Source organism: Sphaerodactylus townsendi, linkage group LG02 (genome assembly GCF_021028975.2).
Source record: "Sphaerodactylus townsendi isolate TG3544 linkage group LG02, MPM_Stown_v2.3, whole genome shotgun sequence".
In the NCBI taxonomy this organism is placed as follows: domain Eukaryota; kingdom Metazoa; phylum Chordata; class Lepidosauria; order Squamata; family Sphaerodactylidae; genus Sphaerodactylus; species Sphaerodactylus townsendi.
In genome coordinates this window covers 19,215,376-19,234,494 of record NC_059426.1, presented here as the reverse complement: position 1 = coordinate 19,234,494, position 19,119 = coordinate 19,215,376, and the positions used below count along the sequence as shown (strand labels likewise).

Sequence of the window (19,119 nt, the reverse complement as noted above, 5' to 3'; positions counted from 1 at the left end):
TTATTCATTATGCAGCCCCCTCACCTCCACCCCTGCAGTTTGTAATGCCCTGAACCAGAGGTGTTCAACTTTGGTGCTTCAGATGTTCATGGACTAAAATTCCCATCAGCCCCTGGCCAGCAGGGGCTGATGAGAATTGTAGTCCATGAGTATCTGAAGCGTCAGAATTGGACATCCCTGCCCTAAGCGTTTACTCAAAATATATCGTTGTGTGTTCTGACCCTTAGATTTGACTGTGCCGATCGGCAGTTCCATTCCATTCCGGCTACCTGGCAGGCCCTCATGGATAATCCAAATGATGTCAAGGAACTGATCCCGGAGTTCTTCTACTTCCCAGAGTTCCTGGAGAATCAAAACAGTAAATGATCATATCGATAGTGGGCTAGTCAGAATGTTGGTTTTGCCTTCCGTATTTCTCTGGGGAAACAGCTTGATTATACTGTTGACGTGATATGCCTGGCTCAAGTGTTGATTCCTTGGTTCATGAGAGACAGAAAATCAAGTTTAGCTAATACAGAGGGGGTTGCTCTAACCAAAATTACATTAAATTGAATAATCATGTTCTAATGTCATTTTTGCCCCCCTCCCCCAAACATTTTTTCACGGAAGTAGAGCATATATTTTCCTAAGTGGTCTTTTTCCCTCTCACCCTCTCACCCACCCACCCTTTTGTCCTCTGACTTGGGAAAACTGTGCATTTTAATCAGCGCACCATTGTTTTATAGTATTAATAATTGTTGAATCTCTGTTGCCTTTAGATTTTAACTTGGGTCAACTCCAGATCTCAAAAGAAGTGGTGGGTGATGTTCTCCTCCCAAAATGGGCTCAGTCGCCAGAGGACTTCATTTATAAGCACAGGAAGGCTTTGGTGAGTCATTGCCTTCTGGGAAAAGCAAGCAAGCAAGCAAGCAAAAAAAAAGAAAGATATTTCATACCTGCTGCCAGCAAGCTTCAACTCTAAGTGCCACCAAAGACAGAATTGGTTCAGTTACCACTGAACAGCCTTGGCTACCAGTTTTGTGAGGGGAAATTTATGGAGGTGCAAGTCAGTGCCCATGGTGTAGAGGATTTATTGGTTTGTAAGAATCGTACGCAGCGCAAACGATATAAATTAACTGAGAAGGGCTTGAAACGTAGCACCATGGGAAAGAAGCTTTTTCTTTGCTTGCTGTGCTGGTTTCCTGCTTCCAGGGAGTTGTTTGAGACATCGATGAGCATTCTAAAAAAGGGGTCCTTTACCTACCATTGGTCATGGAATAGTCCTTTCTACCATTTGATCTTTCTACTAACTGGGGTGCTGTGTAGTTTCCGGGCTGTATGGCCGTGTTCTAGCAGCATTCTCTCCTGACGTTTCGCCTGCATCTGTGGCTGGCATCTTCAGAGGATCAGATCCTCTTCAGAGGATCTTCAGATCTTCGGATCTGATCCTCTGAAGATGCCAGTCACAGATGCAGGCAAAACATCAGGAGAGAATGCTGCTAGAACACGGCCATACAGCCCAGAGACTACACAGCACCCCAGTGATTCCGGTCATGAAAGCCTTCAACAATACATTTCTACCATCTCTTTCTTGAACATGAGTAAATCAGGTTTACCTTAAAGCACACAGTCCATTCTCCCTTTTCTTCCTTTAAAAAATATCTGCTTCTCTCAATACGAAGCATGAGTGCCGCTTGGTATCTGAGCTGTATTTTCTGCTTTTCATTCTAGAGAATGCTTTTTGGGTGTGAGTTCCCCTGTTGTCATGGCAGGCTTCACACTTTGGAAGCCAGAGTTGACTCATATCCTCATTTTCCTTGTCAGTATTCTGTGCATCTATCCATACATTTTCCCCCAGGCAGGCTGCAGGCATTCACTTAGGTACTTTTTTAACACTTGAAAGACCAAGGAAGTGTCCAAATGGTAAGATAAAGCTCAGGGATGTCAGATGTAGGCTGCTGCACACCTTATTTTTTTTAAATGTTGAGCATTGATGAGTTGTAAACATTACACACACAATTCTCCTGGTGCTGCAGTAGAAGTCCCAAACTGTTGTGGTTAAATGACTAAGAGCAAACAAGCTGAAACTAAATCCTGGAAAGACAGAAGTAATGTTCACTGGCAAGATGGAGGTCTTGAAGGACATTATACTTCTCATTTTTGACGGGGTCAAGCCGATCCTTGTTGACTTAAGAACCTCAGGGTTGTACTGGACCCAACATTATTGCTGGAGAAGCAAATTAATGCTGTTGCAAAAAATACTTTCTTCCGACTCAAAAAGACTGATTTGGCTACCTGGATCTGTGCCGTAGTGACAACACAAACATAGCAGTGCCTGCTCGACCATCCCTGGTGTGCTGCATTTTGATTGGCTGTTCCTATTGGGGGACAGCTTGAATGATCGTTCAGTGACTGATACCCCCCCTCCCACACACACACAAAGACAACACTTCCAATTGGCGGATCCACAGCAACTGCGGGAAAACCAAGCAGAAACACCGCCACCCCTTTCTCTAACTTTGGAAAGGAGCTGGTGCAGTGAGCAACCCAGCAAGCATGTTGCGCTATACAAAGTAAAAACTTCTGACAAATACCGGGCAGAGCACTTTGCCCCATCCACATTCAAAGGTGTGCAAAAAACCACAGCACGTGAGACACTCACCCTCCTGTGATATACCAGATAACATTTTACCAAAGGCGTGCATCTGCCTAGCAGGGTGCTCCGAGCACCCAGAATATGTAAAGAAAATGAAACGGGGCCATTGTCGCGAATCCATTGCTGTGCACACTTGGGCGAAATGGCACTTGGTCGCTGCTATGGGCAGAAAACGTGTTTGGGGAACATTTATGGAAGGGCGGGCTGCCACGTCGCTTAGTGGCTCAGCAGAAATGAAACTGACATGATGTGAGGCGGGGAGAAAAGGCAGCGGCGTGGGGAAAATAAAGCAGTTGGGCACCTGTGGTGTTCCCACAGAATCGGGTTCAATGCGGGATTTTTGAAAAAGATTGACATTTTGGTGGTTTTTGAAAAACCCGGGATGAGGGAAATATCGCAGGATAATCCCGCTTCAGGAACGGGAGCCGTGCGAAGTTCCTGCCCAAACTGGGATATTTCTCTTCATCAACCTGGTGTATTTGTACCATGCGGAATTGGCCTTTGTCTTGCAGTGCACAAGGTCCCACAGGGCTCAGGTTCTGCTCGACAGAGAGCACTTCCAGGTTGGAGCCAAAGCAAAACATACTCTGGCTCTGGTTGAGGAAAATAGCTAAGGGCTTTGAAGGGTTTTGTTTCATAACAGGGTTGTTTTTTTAAAAAAAGAGGCAATTGGAGAAATCACTTGCTGAAACATTTTCCTCCCTTTCTGTTTTAGGAGTCCGAATATGTGTCTTCTCACCTTCACAAGTGGATAGATCTGATTTTTGGCTACAAACAGAGAGGGCCGGCTGCAGTGGAGGCTCTCAATGTCTTCTACTACTGTACTTATGAAGGTACTTGTTAGGTCTCGTGGTGGGATCCAAAAATGTTAGTAACAGGTTCCCATGGTGGTGGGATTCAAACTGTGGCATAGTGCCAATGGGGATGGGCGGGGCATGACAGGGGCGTGGCTGGGCATTCTGGGGGCGGGGCATTCCTGGGGGGCTGTGGCAAGGACACAGCCGCTGCGCCGGTCCTTGGGCGGGAAACGAATGCATGCAGGCGCAGGCTGCCACGCACGCTGGTGCACCTCCTGCAAGACTGCTTCAAGTTCTGCGCAATACTGTTGAGAGGAGGGGCGTAACTAAGGCAAAAATCACGTGGTAAAATCACCCATTAGTAACCCCCTCTCGGCACACACAAATAATTAGTAACCTACTCTCGGGAACCTGTGAGAACCTGCTGGATCCCACCTCTGGTCTCGATCCTTGAACCAATAAATAGTTTCTGGATTGTTGATCAGTAGTGTTTATTGGAAAGGTAATGTAGCACCCAGCTTGCAAGAAGCCATAACCAATCCCGTTTTCCCAAAGAATGTGAGAAAGAGTTATCTCAGAGCCTAAGTGTGCCCCAAGGTCAGCAACTTCATGAAAGGAAGATCAAGGAAACAATGTTCTATTAACACAGTGGTTTCATTGAACAGGCAGAGTACATATATCTAAAAGCGGTTACATTGACACAGCTGCATCTCAATCACCGTCTGTAGTTTATACAGCCATGGTCACAGGTTAGGAATTCACCTCCATCAATTAGGTGCTGTCCTTGACAGTACTAAAGCACTCGTTTCTCATCTCCTATGGATCCAGAACTCATCTGTATGACACAGTAGAATATTGAAACAATATTCTTCAAGAACGAAAGGGGGATGTGTCCTGGACTCATGCCGGGCGAGAGAAGCGTTGCTCCAGTAATCATGCCAGTGGGGGGCAAGTCATTGCTTAAATTCAATTGTGAGATGTGTTGAAGAGTGCCCTGATTTTCTTGCCATTTTCCTATCGTTTCAGGAGCTGTGGATTTGGATGCCTTGACTGATGAGAAAGAACGAAAAGCCATAGAAGGAATGATTAACAACTTTGGCCAAACACCTTGTCAGCTGCTGAAGGTAACTTTGGCAGCCATGGAATCCTGGGATCTTCTAGTAATCCTGGGATCTTTTAGTAATCCTGGGAGCTTTTAGTTGTGCCCTGCCTCTCAAGTACAGTGGGCGGAATATGTAGGAGAGCAAGTAAGACTTAGGATTGCTCCCAGTTCTGCTGCAGATGGAGAAGAAAGCAAGGGAACATGTGCAGCTGGAAATGAATTTGGCTAGAAACTGGGTGTTCTTGGGAGGGGGAATGCATACCTTGCCCTGTATTCCTCTGGAAACATGTGTGGCTTGACTAACTTGCATGAGCCATCACAGCCCACCTCTGCAACTGCTTACAATCCAATTCTGATGTAATGAGCTATGCCCAGGGAGATATTCGTCCGTAATCATATCTTCTGCTGCAATTTGGCCCCAGGAGCCTCACCCTGCGAGACTGTCCGCCGAGGAAGTGGTCCAGAAGCAGAGCAGAAGTGACACTTCCACCCTTAACCTCTTCCAGCATCTCCCTGAGCTGAAGTCCTTCTTCATTGAGGTAACTAGCTGATGGGGTCAAGCCTCATCAAAAACATGTCACACCTTTAAACAAGCTTGGGGGTAGTGGCTTGTGTCCTACAAAGCACCTGTGGAGCACTCAGCAGCCTAGGGAGCTAGGTGTGTTTAGTCTGGAAAAGAGAAGGTTAAGGGATGACACGATAGCCATGTTTCAATATCTGAAGGGATGTCATGTTGATGGAGCAAGCTTGTTTTCTGCTACCTCAGAGACTAGGACACGGAGTAATGGATTCAAGGTGCAGGAAAAGAGATTCCACCTAAATATTAGGAAGAACTTTCTGAAGAAGAACTTCAGGGCTGACAGTGGAACACACTACTTCTGGGGGGTTTCCCCACTACAGAAGGGAGCTAAGGTTGACTCGGTTCCCTTCAGTGGAGGGCGATTCCAGGCTGTCCCTACAGCAACTGAGTTGGCCCCCTGGAACCGAGCTAAGTGGGCTGGGTCATCTTGGTGCCTGTTTCGCTCCTCGATCGTGATTGGCGCTTGTGTTACGGTGGGAAATGGGAGCATTCTTTTTTTTTTTACAGTTTACAGTTACATGCGCTTTCTGCCCACCACGACTCTCCCGTTCTGCGCATGGCACAAAAGCGGCTCGTGATTGGTTGAACGGATGAGGTGTCGTTTCGATGCTTCCCCACTTTGAAGCTTCGAAGCAGTATCAACCTTGTTCCGGCAGAAAAGTGTAGTTCATAACTGCGACAAGGATGTCGCAGTTCAGGGCTGAGACAAAACAATGTTGAGCTCGGGGGCAGTGGGGATTCACTGAGGCGAACCTAGGTAGAATCCAGTTCAACTCTGTCAGTGGGGAAAGGCCCTGAGTATGGTCAAGTCCCCTTCTTCGGAGGTTTTTAAACAGGCTGGTTGGCCATCTGTTAGGAGTACTTTGACTGACTATTCCTGCATGGCAGGGGGTTGGTGTTCTGGTCTCTTCCAACTCTATGATTCACTGGTTCTTCCCCTCCGCCATCATTTCTCTCCCTGGACCATCCAGTGCCTGAATTATTCCTGGGATCATAGTGTTCTTGTGGACAAACAGGCACACAGATCAATGTAGGGAACTCTAGTGGGGAAATCTTATCTTCTCAACAGTTCATTATTGCCTAGGATTGCATTTGCAGTAGCACTGGCTATGGTATTACTGCACGGATTGTTGCGATCGTAAGCTCACTCACTGTCACGAAAGCGTCCAGAGTTCATCCATGTCCCCAGCAGTGAGTTGTTTTGAATCCATTTTTATTGTTGCAAAATATCCTGCAGTTTTATTTTTGAAAGGGACTCGCGCTGTTTTTTTAGCACGTGTTACTATTGCAGTCGCTAAAACAAAGCTCATAAGTGACCGATCTATTATAGATGCAGATGATGTTGGAATAGAGGTTTGGTTGTTTCAGAGCAGGCTCCTGGTTGCAATGTCAGGGTTTTATTAGTGCCGAAGGGAATGGATTGGTTTGGATGTCAGCTGACTTTTTAGGGTTCAGAATTCTGAGCCATGTTTTTTCAAGTTGCATCACAGAAAAAAATAAAGAATCAGAAATACCAGTACAAGTGACATTGGTTTGTAGAATCTGCTGTTCGGGTGATTATCCAGACAGGCCATATTTGTATCTGTTTTCATGAGCTTTGCACATGTCTGTGTGGTTTCTTATTGTTGCCAACTAAAGGGATTTCCCCATTTTCCATAGGGAATCAGTGATGACGTGCCCATTGTGAAGGCTGTGGTCCCCAGAAACCAGTCTCGTTCTTTCATGTCTCAGGGAAGCCCAGAGTACTTGGTGAGTCGGACATCAGAAAACGTTCACATTTGGGAGAACCGTTGTGTATGAAATCACTAAGGCCCCTTCCGCACATGCAGAATTAATGCACTTTCAATCCACTTTCACAATTGTTTGCAAGTGGATTTTGCTATTCCGCACAGTGCAATCCAGCTGCAAAGTGCATTGAAAGTGGATTGAAAGTGCATTATTCTGCGTGTGCAGAAGGGGTCAGAGAGATCCAGATGGGATCTTCATGCCTGGAGCCTTGTATTACAGTGGAAGAATCCAGGGTGGAACACCTTAACATGTACTGAGCTAAACTTGCCCTTGATTAGGACCCTTGTGATTACCACCTGGTAAGATGGTGTTTATTCGTTCCCTGGCATTAAATCAGCACTGCACCTAAAATATGAGGCATAGAACTGGAACCAAAGGTGCATTTCCTCTGGTGTGGTGGCCCCTCTGCTGGCGGAGGAGGCGAGGGTGGCTTTTGTCCACTTCTCCTGAGAGATCTCTAATAGCGTAATTTGAAGGGGTGGGCTACAGCGGGAAGGGAGGCGGTAAGGAAATTCTGCTCTGCCAGCTTCACTTCTCTGATAGTTCTTTGTATCTAGCCCAGGAGTCCTCAGCCTTTCTGAAACGTTATCCATCTTTGGGATTGGAACACTGCATTGTGGGTGTCGTCACAAGATGGCTATGACAGTTTACCTTCAGTCACACAATGAAGTTCCTTGTAACGTGTTGGCAGCTGCTGCCAAAGCAATGTTTTTGACAATCTGCAGAGCCACTCAGATCTCCAGTGACCAACCGGAAGCCTTGCTGGGCAAACTTTTTAAAAACTCTTGGTGGGTGCTAGGAAAGGTTTTGGTGGGTTCTATACAGAGGTGGGATCCAGCAGGTTCTCACAGGTTCCCGAGAGTAGGATACTAATTATTTGTGTGTCCCTAGAGGGGGTTACTAATTGGTGATTTTGCCACGTGATTTTTGCCTCCTCTCAGCAGTAGCGCACAGAACTTGAAGCAGTCTAGCAGGAGGTGCACCAGCATTCATGGCAGCCTGCGCCTGCGTGCATTCGTTTCCCACCCAAGGACCGGCGCAGCGGCTGCGTCCTGGCCACAGCCCCACCCAGGAATGCCCTGCCCCTGGAATGCCTGGCCACGCCCTATTGTGCCCCGCCTATCCCAATTGGCTCTACGCCACAGTTTGAATCCCATCACCATGGGAACCTGTTACTAAAATTTTTGGATCCCACCACGGGTACCCATTGGCCCCATGTTGGGGACCATTGATCTGGCCAATAGTTTCCTAACTTCTGGCTTGCAGACTAGATGACTAAAAGGGTGGGGGTGGGTGAAGGGACAGCAAAGAGAGATGACTTGTTCTCCTAATAAATATTGTTCGGTGGTCTGACTGAAAAGAGTGAGGCTATGAGCAAAGTTGGTATTTTAACCGTGTGCTGCTTTTTACATCCTGCATGTTCTTTTTGCAGGTAACACTAAGTATGAATTGCCTTATTGGAACCCATGGGTGGCTACCTTACGACAGGACTATCTCCAACTATTTCACTTTCATCAGAGATCAAACTGTGACAAATCCCAAGTAGGTGAAAACAAACAGAGAAGCGCGGGGGTTTTGTCGTTTGCCCTGTTGTCGTTTGTCTTTATTACCCTGGAGAATCAATATCAATTTCTGAGGTAAAAAAAAATCTGTCCTAGGTTAAATCTGGCATAAGTGGACTAGAGTCCACTTCATCAGGTGTGTAGGGTTATCTTCAGTTGGCAGCTGTGTACGCAAATGGGTCACTTTTCCTTTGTACCCGGAGAGTGTACCAATGGACATCTTTAAGAGGCACAGAAAGAAAAACAAGCATACCCGAGCTACATTGATGCAGAAAGCTAGTGCTTTTGTGGGGAGTAGATGCCTCTTTGTTAGACAGGGTGAAATTGACTTTGACAGGAGGTGGTGGATAGTTATGGGGTTCTCCTTGGAGCCTACCTTGCTTTCTGAATTGCCAGTCAGCCCTGTTGCTTGGAATGCTTTGTACAATTTACATCTGAGTAGGAAATTGTCTTCGTTTTAGAACTCAGCTCACTTGGCCATACTGGTCCATTTTTCCTGTAATTCTGTATACGTGGGGCTTCCCTTAAAGACAACTTAGAACACTTCCGTTTGTACAAAATGCAATGAATGGTTAATCTTTTAACCGATCTGGGTTTGCATGAGCATATTATGCTTATTTTGGACCAGCTTCATGGACTTCATACTACTTCCTAGCATCACTTTAAAGGTGCTGGTCCCTTTGAAAGCAGTTTGCACTTTCTAGTTGCAAGGTACCAAATTTTGAAGGTTTTAGCAATACATCTCCTGTGAGTCTTCAGAAACAAGTAATTGAACATCTAGTGCCAATTGGCCATGCTGGCAGGGGCTGATGGGAATTGTAGTCCATGAACATCTGGAGAGCCGCAGGTTGCAGACCCCTGATCTAGTGTTAGTACATTTTTGAGAGATTGTGCAACCATGGTTAAGAAAATAACCTATAAGCTCTTAAACCTCCAATTAAAATTTCAGCTCAGACTTGCTATATGTGGATAGATCATGATGGGTAGCTGTGTTAATCTGCCTGTAGCAGTAGAAAAGAGCAAGAGTCCAGCGTGGTGTAGTGGATAGGAGTGGCGGACCCTAATGTACAGAACCGTGTTTGATTCCCCACTTTTCCACATGAGTGGCAGACTTATTTGGTGAAATGGATTTGTTTCCCTGCTCCTACACAAGAAGCTTGGACTAGTCGCAGTTCTCTCCGAAATCTCTCAGCCCCACCTACCTCACAGAATGTTTGTTGTGGGAAGGAGTTTGTAAGCTGCTTTGAGACTCCTTACTGGAGAGAAAGGCAGGGTATAAACCAAAAAGTTGTCATCTTCTTAATGGGCAACAAAATTTCTGGCAGCGTTTTTGCTATCATGAGTCACAGTGCACTTCGTCTCACCTTCAGACCTGCATCTGTAATCAAATGGAAGATTAAATGGTCTTGCTCATGTTTAGTGTAAAGAAGAAAGGTGGGTCTGTGCAAAGTCTATGCAAAGAAAGGTGGGTCTATGCAAAGTGGATCTATGCAAAGTAGAGGTGGGCGTATGCAAAGTAGAGCAGGCACATGTCTTGTTTTCTCTCCAGCAGCCAGCCTCTGCATAGTAAAGGTAGCCCCACTTCCAAGTTGCTCCACTTGACACCATTCATAACAGCAGACATTTTTAATTACCGTGGAGATGATGGTGCTGGCCTACTTGGCAGGTTGTTGTTACTAAGACAATGCATGCAAAGCAGGCTGCAGGTGTCAATTATGTTTTCTTATTTTAACATGAGACTATTTTAGCTTTACTGCCTAAATGTGTTCAGAATATCTTCTTCTTCTTAAGTAATTCTGAAATGCTGGTGTGTCTTGTAAGCGTCATACAGTGAACAAGGCTAAACGTTCTGAACGATTGGATAATGCAGATCTTAATGTTGGTAGGACGCAGCGAACCATAAGTGGGCCGTTCGCACCAGGTCTGGAGATCACGCCCAAGCTTTTCGTTGTGTCCCATGATGCCAAGCTCCTTTTTAGCGGAGGACATTGGGACAATAGCATCAGAGTGGCATCGCTTGCCAAGGGAAAATTGATCGCACTGCATATCAGGCATATGGGTAAGTTGCGTCACGTAAAGAGGATGCTTCAATGAAGTCCGTGATTGGGTATGAAACATTATTTCTTGTTGCTAAATGATTTGATCACAGTTTTGGTGTCGTGGTCATTCTGTTATCTGGCCTGATGCTGCTTAAACCGTTGGGGATTTATTCACAGTGCCAGTCACCTGTTTCCCCGTTTCCCCGAAAATAAGACATCCCCTGAAAATAAGACGTAGTAGAGGTTTTGCTGAAGTGCTAAATATAAAGCATCCCCCGAAAGTAAGACAGAGCAAAGTTTTTGTTTGGAAGCATGCCCGACGAACAGAACACAGGAAAAATAAGACATCCCCTGAAAATAAGACATAGCACATCTTTGGGAGCAAAAATCAATATAAGACACGGTCTTATTTTCGGGGAAACTGGGGTATGTGTGTCCGGTAACACATTCATGCTGAATCCCAAACTTCTTTATTCATGCTCAATCAAGCAACATCAAACACATCCAATAGCTGCATCCACTCCCACCCTTTATATACCCTTGTATACTATTCTCTTAAAGAGACATACACACAACACCACACACCCAAAACTATGTTATGGGTAAACATCCTAGGTTTCTGTCTAGCAACGGCCAGTTTATCAATGCATCTAACCCTGGACCACTGGGCTATTTTTGGAACTTGCCCTGCACCTGCACTTGGGAGGATTAGGGAAGGGCAGATTTTTAAAAAGTTTTGGTTACCATAATTGTTTTCAGCATGTTTTTAGGAATGTTTTATTTGTATATGATGCTGTTTCTATTGTATTGTATTGTAATGTGGGAAGCGTTTTTAGATTGTTGTAACCTGCCCTGCGATACATTTGAAGGGCAGGATGAAAATCAAGGATTTTTGATCTCACAGAAGCGGATAAATTGACTGAGAAATTAAGAGAAGACAAAGAGACCTTCAAAGGAAATTGGAATATTTATGAAAATTAGTTGAGCTCAGTTAGATAAATATTATTTGAAGCTTATTTAACAAATGTAGAGTAAAGGGAATGTAAAAATAAAATATTAGATTGAGGTTATTGAATTAGAGTGTTAATAAGATACAGGATTAGAAAATAGTATAAATATGTTATACAAAAATTGACTAGGTAGTTTCTTTTAGCTGAAGTTTCTCTCTTTTGTTTGGTTTTTTCCCCTCTCCCCTTTCCCCTTTGAGGGGAATATTTTTTTTGTTTCTTCTTTTCTTTTTCTTCTTTAAAGGTAGTACTAATGTTGTATTTGTGGATGGCAAAAATATGGAATAATCATTGATGTGATTCTTAAAAAATTTGATTCAAATAAAAATATATTTTTAAAGAAATCTACTGACTAAATAAAAGCAAATTGTATGCTAGTGGAGAACTAACCTTTGTTTTTATTTGTTGCTGGGGCAAAAAGAGAAAATTAAAATGTTTGTAGATTAGCAGTGAACTGTTTTACATTATATAATATAAAAGTGGTGGACCACTAGCATACAATTTGCTTTTATTTAGTTAGTAGATTTCTTTATTTAATTATTTTTATTTCTCAATTTCTCAAATATTTCTCAATTTCCTCCTTAGATGTATCTTCCTTTGCATATAGTTTTTTATAGAACCCATATATGAGATTACTTATTTGTGTTTTATCTGTTACAGTTCGGGAATCTGTTTTTATTTTATTGATTATTCTAGTTTCTTGTTGTTTCTTAATTTTATATGACAGCCATCTACCTGGTTTATTACCAAAAGTATAATTTTTCTTTCATATAAATCATTTTCCTTGTTAACTTCATCCGTTGTCATATTATTTAATTGTCCATAATCTCTTTGCAACATTCAGAACTGGATGTAATAAGATTTGGTGCTTTCATTCAACAGTAGTGTTAATAACTTCACAAAAATGTAAGAAAAAACATAATTTGATTTAGACCAAATCTGTTAGAAACAGGAAGCAGTACTAGAGAGTCTGAGTGGCTTGATTCAAATATTGTGTGAAGCCATGGTTTAAATAAACTACGGTTAGTTTAAATCCAAATGTAGGTACTATACTTATAATTAGTTAACAGGGGTGAAAACAGACTGGGAAACCTTGGTTTGAAATTGGATTATTAGACGTAATTGTGATGTATGAACCTGGGCATCCTGGTTTAATCTGGATTGATTCCCAGGGCTGTTCCTGTTGCAGGCCATGCTGGGATATTATCTGAGTCTTGGTGAGGGAGGAGGCGCGAAGCCAACGAAACCCGCAGCTGTCAATGCAATGAGATATTTGAATGATGGTCTGTGTGAGCCAAATTTCTGGGTTCACAAACTAACCGTTGTCAAAATAAATCTTGGCTCTATGTTATGTCTGAAGTGATCCACTGCCCAGAATGCGGTGTTTAGTTTCTATGGCTAAAACTGTTCTCCATGCAACACAGTCCAAATCTGAATCTGTCCTATCTGAAATGAATGGGAATTGTACTAGAGGGGAAAGAAGAACCCTGTAAATCTCACTAGTCATTGCCTGCATGATAAATTCTCCATTTGCTTATTAGTTTCTTGCTGATTTTAATATTAAGAACATAAGAACATAAGAACAAGCCAGCTGGATCAGACCAAAGTCCATCTAGTCCAGCTCTCTGCTACTCGCAGTGGCCCACCAGGTGCCTTTGGGAGCTCATTCTTTAATTCTTTAATTTGGAGCCAACTTTATAGTGCTGGTTTGTTTTACAACTTGGAACGGTGGACCTGTTTGTCAAGACTGCTGACCGGTGCACACTCTCGTTCTCTCTCATTAGATTCAGAGTCATTTTTCACTGCCCTGCCACTAATTTGTGCTCTCTCTCTCTCTCTCTCTCTCTCTCTCTCTCTCTCTCTCTCCCTCTCCCTCTCCCTCTCTCTCCCTCTCTCTCTCTCTCTCTCTCTCTCTCTGTGACACAGATATTGTGACGTGCTTAGCTATGGATTTCTGTGGGATCCATTTAATTTCTGGCTCAAGGGATGCCACTTGTATGATCTGGCAAATAGTTCAGCAGGTAAGTCGCCCTCGGAGACTTTTGGAAACAACTTGCAGTAGATCACAACTTTGGGGTGAGGGAATGTGCAAATAGAATGTTAGCAGCTTTGAGGGGAGAGTAACTGAAGGCCAATTCACACATTAAAATGGCAGACTCCATTTGCGGCCCAGACGCTGGTGTGTGTTGAGGAGAAGAAGCAGGAATAGGAGACTTATATTATATTTCCAGGCAACTTGGCATGTTACCTGGCAGATAAGCACTAGTCCACCATTTTATTTATTTATTTATTTTTATTTATAATTACATTTGTATACCGCCCCATCCCCTGAGGGCTCTGGGCGGTGAACAACAAAATAATATTCCAGAACAATAATAACAATAAATAATCAATATAAATATACATATTTAAAACATGAAACTACAGCATTCCACTTGGCGTCCAAAATTTAAAACTATCAATAAAAACCCCTCCCAAAGAGGGGGCGGTAGATCTAATTACAGCTCCCAAGATGTTAAAGGGAAAGACAAAGAGGGCGCTCACCCTCAATGGCTGGCCTCCCCAAAAGCCCGGTGGAACAACTCAGTCTTACAGGCCCTGCGGAACTCTCCAAGATCCCGCAGGGCCCGGACAGCTGGAGGAAGAGTGTTCCACCAGGCAGGGGCCAGGGCCGTAAAAGCCCGGGTGGAGGCCAGCCGTGTCATTGAGGGGCTGGGAACCACCAGCAAATTGGCCTCTGCTGAACGCAGAGGCCGTGTAGGGACATATGGGGTATGTAGGCGGGTCCACAAGAGGTGCACGTAGAGGTCCTGCAAGCATAGCGCAAGGTCTTTGGGAAGCGTTAACACTTATACCTTGTGGATGATTCGGAATTCCACTGGAAGCCAAAGTGCAGCTGGCCGGAAGTACAGGCTGAATATGGTCCACGGGTAGGGCACCTCCCTGTAAAAGTAAACGCGCCGCCGCATGCTGGACCAGCTTTTAACTTCCTGAATCAGGCTGCAAGGGCAGGCCAGCGTAGGAGCCTAATTACAATAGTCTAGCCTGGAGGTGACCGCTATGTGAAGCGGATCATGTGGCCAGGTCCGCTTGGGAGAGGAAGGGGGCCAGCCGTCGGGCCTGACGGAGGTGGAAAAACGCAACCCGGGTTGTATGGGCCACCTGGGTCTCCATTGAAAGAGACGAATCCAGGTGGACCCCCAGGCTGCGAACGGAGGGGGCCGGTGCCAATGAGGCCCCCTCCCACACCGGCGGCTGAAAATCCCCAACCTCCCCCTCGCGCCCTAGCCAGAAGAGGTTCCGTCTTCGATGGGTTTAGTTTTAACCTGCTCTGTCGCAACCAACCAGCGACCGCCTCCAAACAATGCTGCAGAGCTGCAGGGGCGACGGCCGCTCCCCCCTCCATCAACAGAATAAGCTGAGTGTCATCAGCATACATGAAGCCCATGGATCAGAAGAAGTGGGCCCTAGGTGTGGAAACTTTGGTCTCGAGATGCCTTCATCTTTGAGGCCCACATGACTCTTTATTGTGATTGGCTGTGGCTCTCTGGAGGATTTTGACTGTGTATTTAGATGTGTAAGTCTTTTGCTTGTATTTTGGTGCCTCCCTCTGGGAATATGATTCCAGAGAGGATAGCTATGTCTGTGGGTAGCAGCAAAAACAAACAAAGAGTTTTAAAGAGTAGCAAAATTTTATGGCATCTGGAGATTTTGAGGACAAGAGCATAGTTTGCATCTGAAGAAGTCGGCTCTGTGCTAGTATAAAATGTTATTAAGATGCCTGGAGGCTCTTTCACTGTAGGGAATAGGGAACGTCAGGGTGATTGATGTATTTGCTGTGATAAAGTGTGAATTTAGTTCCGACGCATCTGGTAAGGAAGATTATTCACAGTTCCTTCATGAATGTTGTGCATAAACTTCGTACCATAATAAAGTCTAAAATTTGCCCTGAAGTAAAGTTTTGGCAATTTCCTTTTTAAAAATCAAGGCACTTCTTTACTTTTGACTGTGAAATGACTTTTTTCAGTGCAGATCAGAGCAATGATTTCTTTTCTTCCAAATCCTTGGTCAGGTATTTCACAATGCTGAATGCTTCTTGAGTGCGTTTGAAATGTATTTTTGATATTTATGTCCCTCCCCTTTTTTAGACCCATTAAAGACCCAAGGCTTTGTGGAAAAAGAAATCACCTTGCAGAGGAGAAAATGTTATCTTTGAAAAGGCTAATTTCCAAATCCCAGTTTACTGAGAATACAGAGGTGGAAACTAAAGGGCACCCAAAGGATCAGCTGGTGGCCAGGAGGAATCTTTGACCCCCTGCGTTCACTAATTTTTGAGGAGAAACTATTTTCTTAGGGTTGTTTACCTCCCTTTGTTTTAAAGCCCAGCTGAGTGAAAAATCTATTCGAAAGTAGCTCTGTAGGCCAACGAAAGAGCTATACCAACCGATTCTGCCCTGCAAGGGCCTTACAACCAGATGTGAAGTGAGGAATTCAGTGTGACACACACGCACGCACACACGCACACACACACACCCCAAATCCCCCAGCATCTAATCTCCTGTTCAGCAGCGCTGTCACCTGGCATCATACAGAACACCAGCTGTGATGTTTTTTTGAATGAACCAACTGCATGATGAGTGATCAAACAGTTTTTGAGTCATGCTTCTCCACCGGTGGTAATTTTTTCAATGTAGAAATTTGCTTCGCTGCGGCTTAACAGTGCAGAAATCAAAAGACATTGCACACGCAGAACGAAGCGGCATGAGTTGGCAAGAAACGAGCACACTTGACAGTGTCTTGTCGAAGGCTTTCACGGCCGGATTCACTGGGGTGCTGTGTGGTTTCCGGGCTGTATGGACATGTTGCTGCTAGAACACCACCATACAGCCCGGAAACCACACAGCACCCCACACTTGACAGTGTTATCCTACGTGATTTTATTCGGAGATCCCACTGTCTTCAGTGGGCTTACTTACTAGCAGTTATGCATAGGATTGCATTGTAACTGTATTATTATGTTGAAAATGCCTTTGCAAATGGCTTAGTTTCATTTAGGGAATGCATCGTGATATCCTTTTGAATATTTAACATTTTAATCTTTTTTTTTTAATTGTATTTGATACCAGGGAGGAGTTCCTGTAGGTTTGGTTCCTAAGCCATTACAAATTCTATACGGACATACCAATGAAGTCTCTTGTGTTGGCATCAGTACAGAGCTGGACATGGCGGTCTCAGGGGCCAGGGTGAGTTTGTACATCCCCCCCCCCCCCCCAGTTTTTATTCCAAGTGAACAAGTCACTTTCTAACTTTTCATGGATTTTGTTAGGTTTTCTGTGTTTCAGAAAGATGGGTTCATGGCTCTTGTCCATTTCTTTTCATGATTTTTTCCCCTGTTTATGCGTTTAAAATATATTAACATCTTTTACCTGTAACATCTTTTAGAGAGAGGTCTTTATTGTTAGGTAGTTGCTTTAATAGTCCAGACAAGCCTGATTTTGCCAGAGCTAAGTTATAATAGCTATGTTTAAATATTTGAAGGGATGTCATGTCAAAGAGGGAGCAAGCTTGTTTTCTGCTGCCTCAGAGACTAAGACACAGAGTAATGGATTCAAGGTGCAGGAAAAGAGATTCCACCTAAACATTAGGAAGAACTTTCTGACTGTCAGGGCTGTTCGACAGGGGAATTCACTACCTTGGAGAGTGGTGGAGTCTCCTTCTTTGGAGGTTTTTAAACAGAGGCTGGATGATCATATGTCAGGAGTGCTCTGATTGTGTGTTCCTGCATGGCAGGAAATTGGACTTGGTGGCCCTTGTGGTCTCTTATGATTATATGGTTCTAAGCAAGGTTTATTTATTTATTTATAATTGGTTTTATATACCGCCCCTCCCCCGAAGGGCTCTGGGCGGTGAACAACACAATAAAACAATAGTTACAATAAAACCCCAATAAAACAGCAATTAATAATGTTACATTGGCGTCCAATCGTAAAAACATAAACTTCATAGATCCACCCTAGAAAATAAGACAGAGGAGCGGAGAACCCAGAGTGTAAAGGAAAAGGAAGGGGGAAAGGGGGGGGGCATCAGCGGCCGGCCCCTCCAACACCCGCCTCGGTGAATTCAATCTTACAGGCCCCGGCGGAACTCTCCAAGATCCTCGGCTATCTGTGATAGCTGGTGGTAAAGTGTTCCACCAGGCAGGGGCCAGGGCTGTAAAGGTTGGCACTTGGACAAAAGGCTGGAGTTACTGTGCAGAGGGAGACAATGGCAAACCCCTTCTGCTCATCCCTGGTTTTAGAAATGTCATGAAATGGAACTTCATTGGGTTATCAAGAGTCTGTTATGACCCGACAGCTCATTACCTTTACCTGATGGTCAGGAATTTTCTACTTCTTACACCAGTTTGCTTTACAAAAAAGGAAGAGAGAGGTGGAAGAAGAAGGCAATTAAACATACAGGTCAAACGTATTTAATGTAATATATAAAGTATCAGAAAGCACGCTGTACACACGGAGCAAAAATCAGGGGAAATTGGGCAGATTGTTCTAGAGCAGACATCTCCCATGGATTCTGTTTTGTTCTGTGCCTTCAACAAGCTATCCTTGTTCCCAGAATACTTCTGGTTATGTTTACAAACACTGCTACTGAAAATACTAAGCTGCGAATTGGATCCCGCAATCTGTGGGGGAAAGATCTTTCCCTTGTTCCTATATGCCCAGCAGTCCTTCCTGACCCTAGGAATGTTGATTCCTTTGATGCTGGCATTTAGGGGGCTTGGCTAAAGAAGGGAAAAGGAGACAGAGAGGAGTGAAATGTGGGAAAGATCCGCATCCGTTTGGCACCTTCTGCTGGTGTATTGCTGGATCTGAGCCATGAAAAAGCGAATACAGCAAAATGAAATGACTGTGACCATAATTTGTCTCATTTGTTTGCACAGGATGGAACTGTGATCGTTCACTCTGTCCGGAAAGGTCAGTACATGAGGACTCTGAGGCCGCCCTGTGAGAGTTCCCTCTTGCTCACTGTTCCAAACCTGGCTGTATCCTGGGAAGGACACATCGTTGTCCATACCAGTATAGAAGGAAAGACGACGCTAAAGGTACTGCAGCACCCAGATGCCCAGACTACAGAATGATTGTGTACTTTTCTTTCTCAGGAGGGAGATGGAACAATACGTCTTAGGCTGGAAAAGACACTTGCGGGTTCATCTGTTCTCATTCCTTAACCCTGCCTTCCTTTCTGCAAGCTCAAGGCTCCTTCCAAGTACATTCTTCCTGCAGCTTATAAAATTTAGCACAAAGTCAGTCTTAGGTGCGCACGTGTGCCAGCCGCTTTGCAGTGGCCGCCCACCATAAACATCAACAAGTTAAATGGGCAGGTCCTACGTGCTTGCAAATGCTGGCACAACTTTGATGTGCGCTGAATGTCTTCTATGCGGTAGGAGTAGAAAGCATGTCCCAAAGAAAATGCTTTTCCCACTCTGCCATGCACAAGGCGAACTGGCGGTCTAGGCAGAATGTGTCAGTGCTGTGCAGATGACCTGACCCTTATTGGCATCAACTATAAAATCACTGCTCACAGTGGGACCCCAGGGCCAGACACGACTGAA

The 19,119-nt window shown here is 44.5% G+C and overlaps 1 protein-coding gene across 4 annotated transcripts in view; it reads left to right on the top strand.

Moving 5' to 3' along the window:
- The window catches only part of NBEAL1 (neurobeachin like 1), a 155,157-nt gene that overhangs the window by 127,791 nt on the left and 8,247 nt on the right, over positions 1-19,119 (top strand). For all 4 annotated transcript variants that reach the window (XM_048484982.1, XM_048484984.1, XM_048484983.1 and 1 more), the window contains 11 exons: positions 228-358; positions 759-868; positions 3,351-3,468; positions 4,459-4,556; positions 4,957-5,073; positions 6,774-6,863; positions 8,335-8,444; positions 10,351-10,523; positions 13,437-13,531; positions 16,637-16,753; positions 18,448-18,609. In XM_048484982.1, coding sequence (XP_048340939.1) covers positions 228-358; positions 759-868; positions 3,351-3,468; positions 4,459-4,556; positions 4,957-5,073; positions 6,774-6,863; positions 8,335-8,444; positions 10,351-10,523; positions 13,437-13,531; positions 16,637-16,753; positions 18,448-18,609 — 1,321 coding nt within the window. The remainder of the gene's footprint in view (positions 1-227; positions 359-758; positions 869-3,350; positions 3,469-4,458; positions 4,557-4,956; positions 5,074-6,773; positions 6,864-8,334; positions 8,445-10,350; positions 10,524-13,436; positions 13,532-16,636; positions 16,754-18,447; positions 18,610-19,119) is intronic.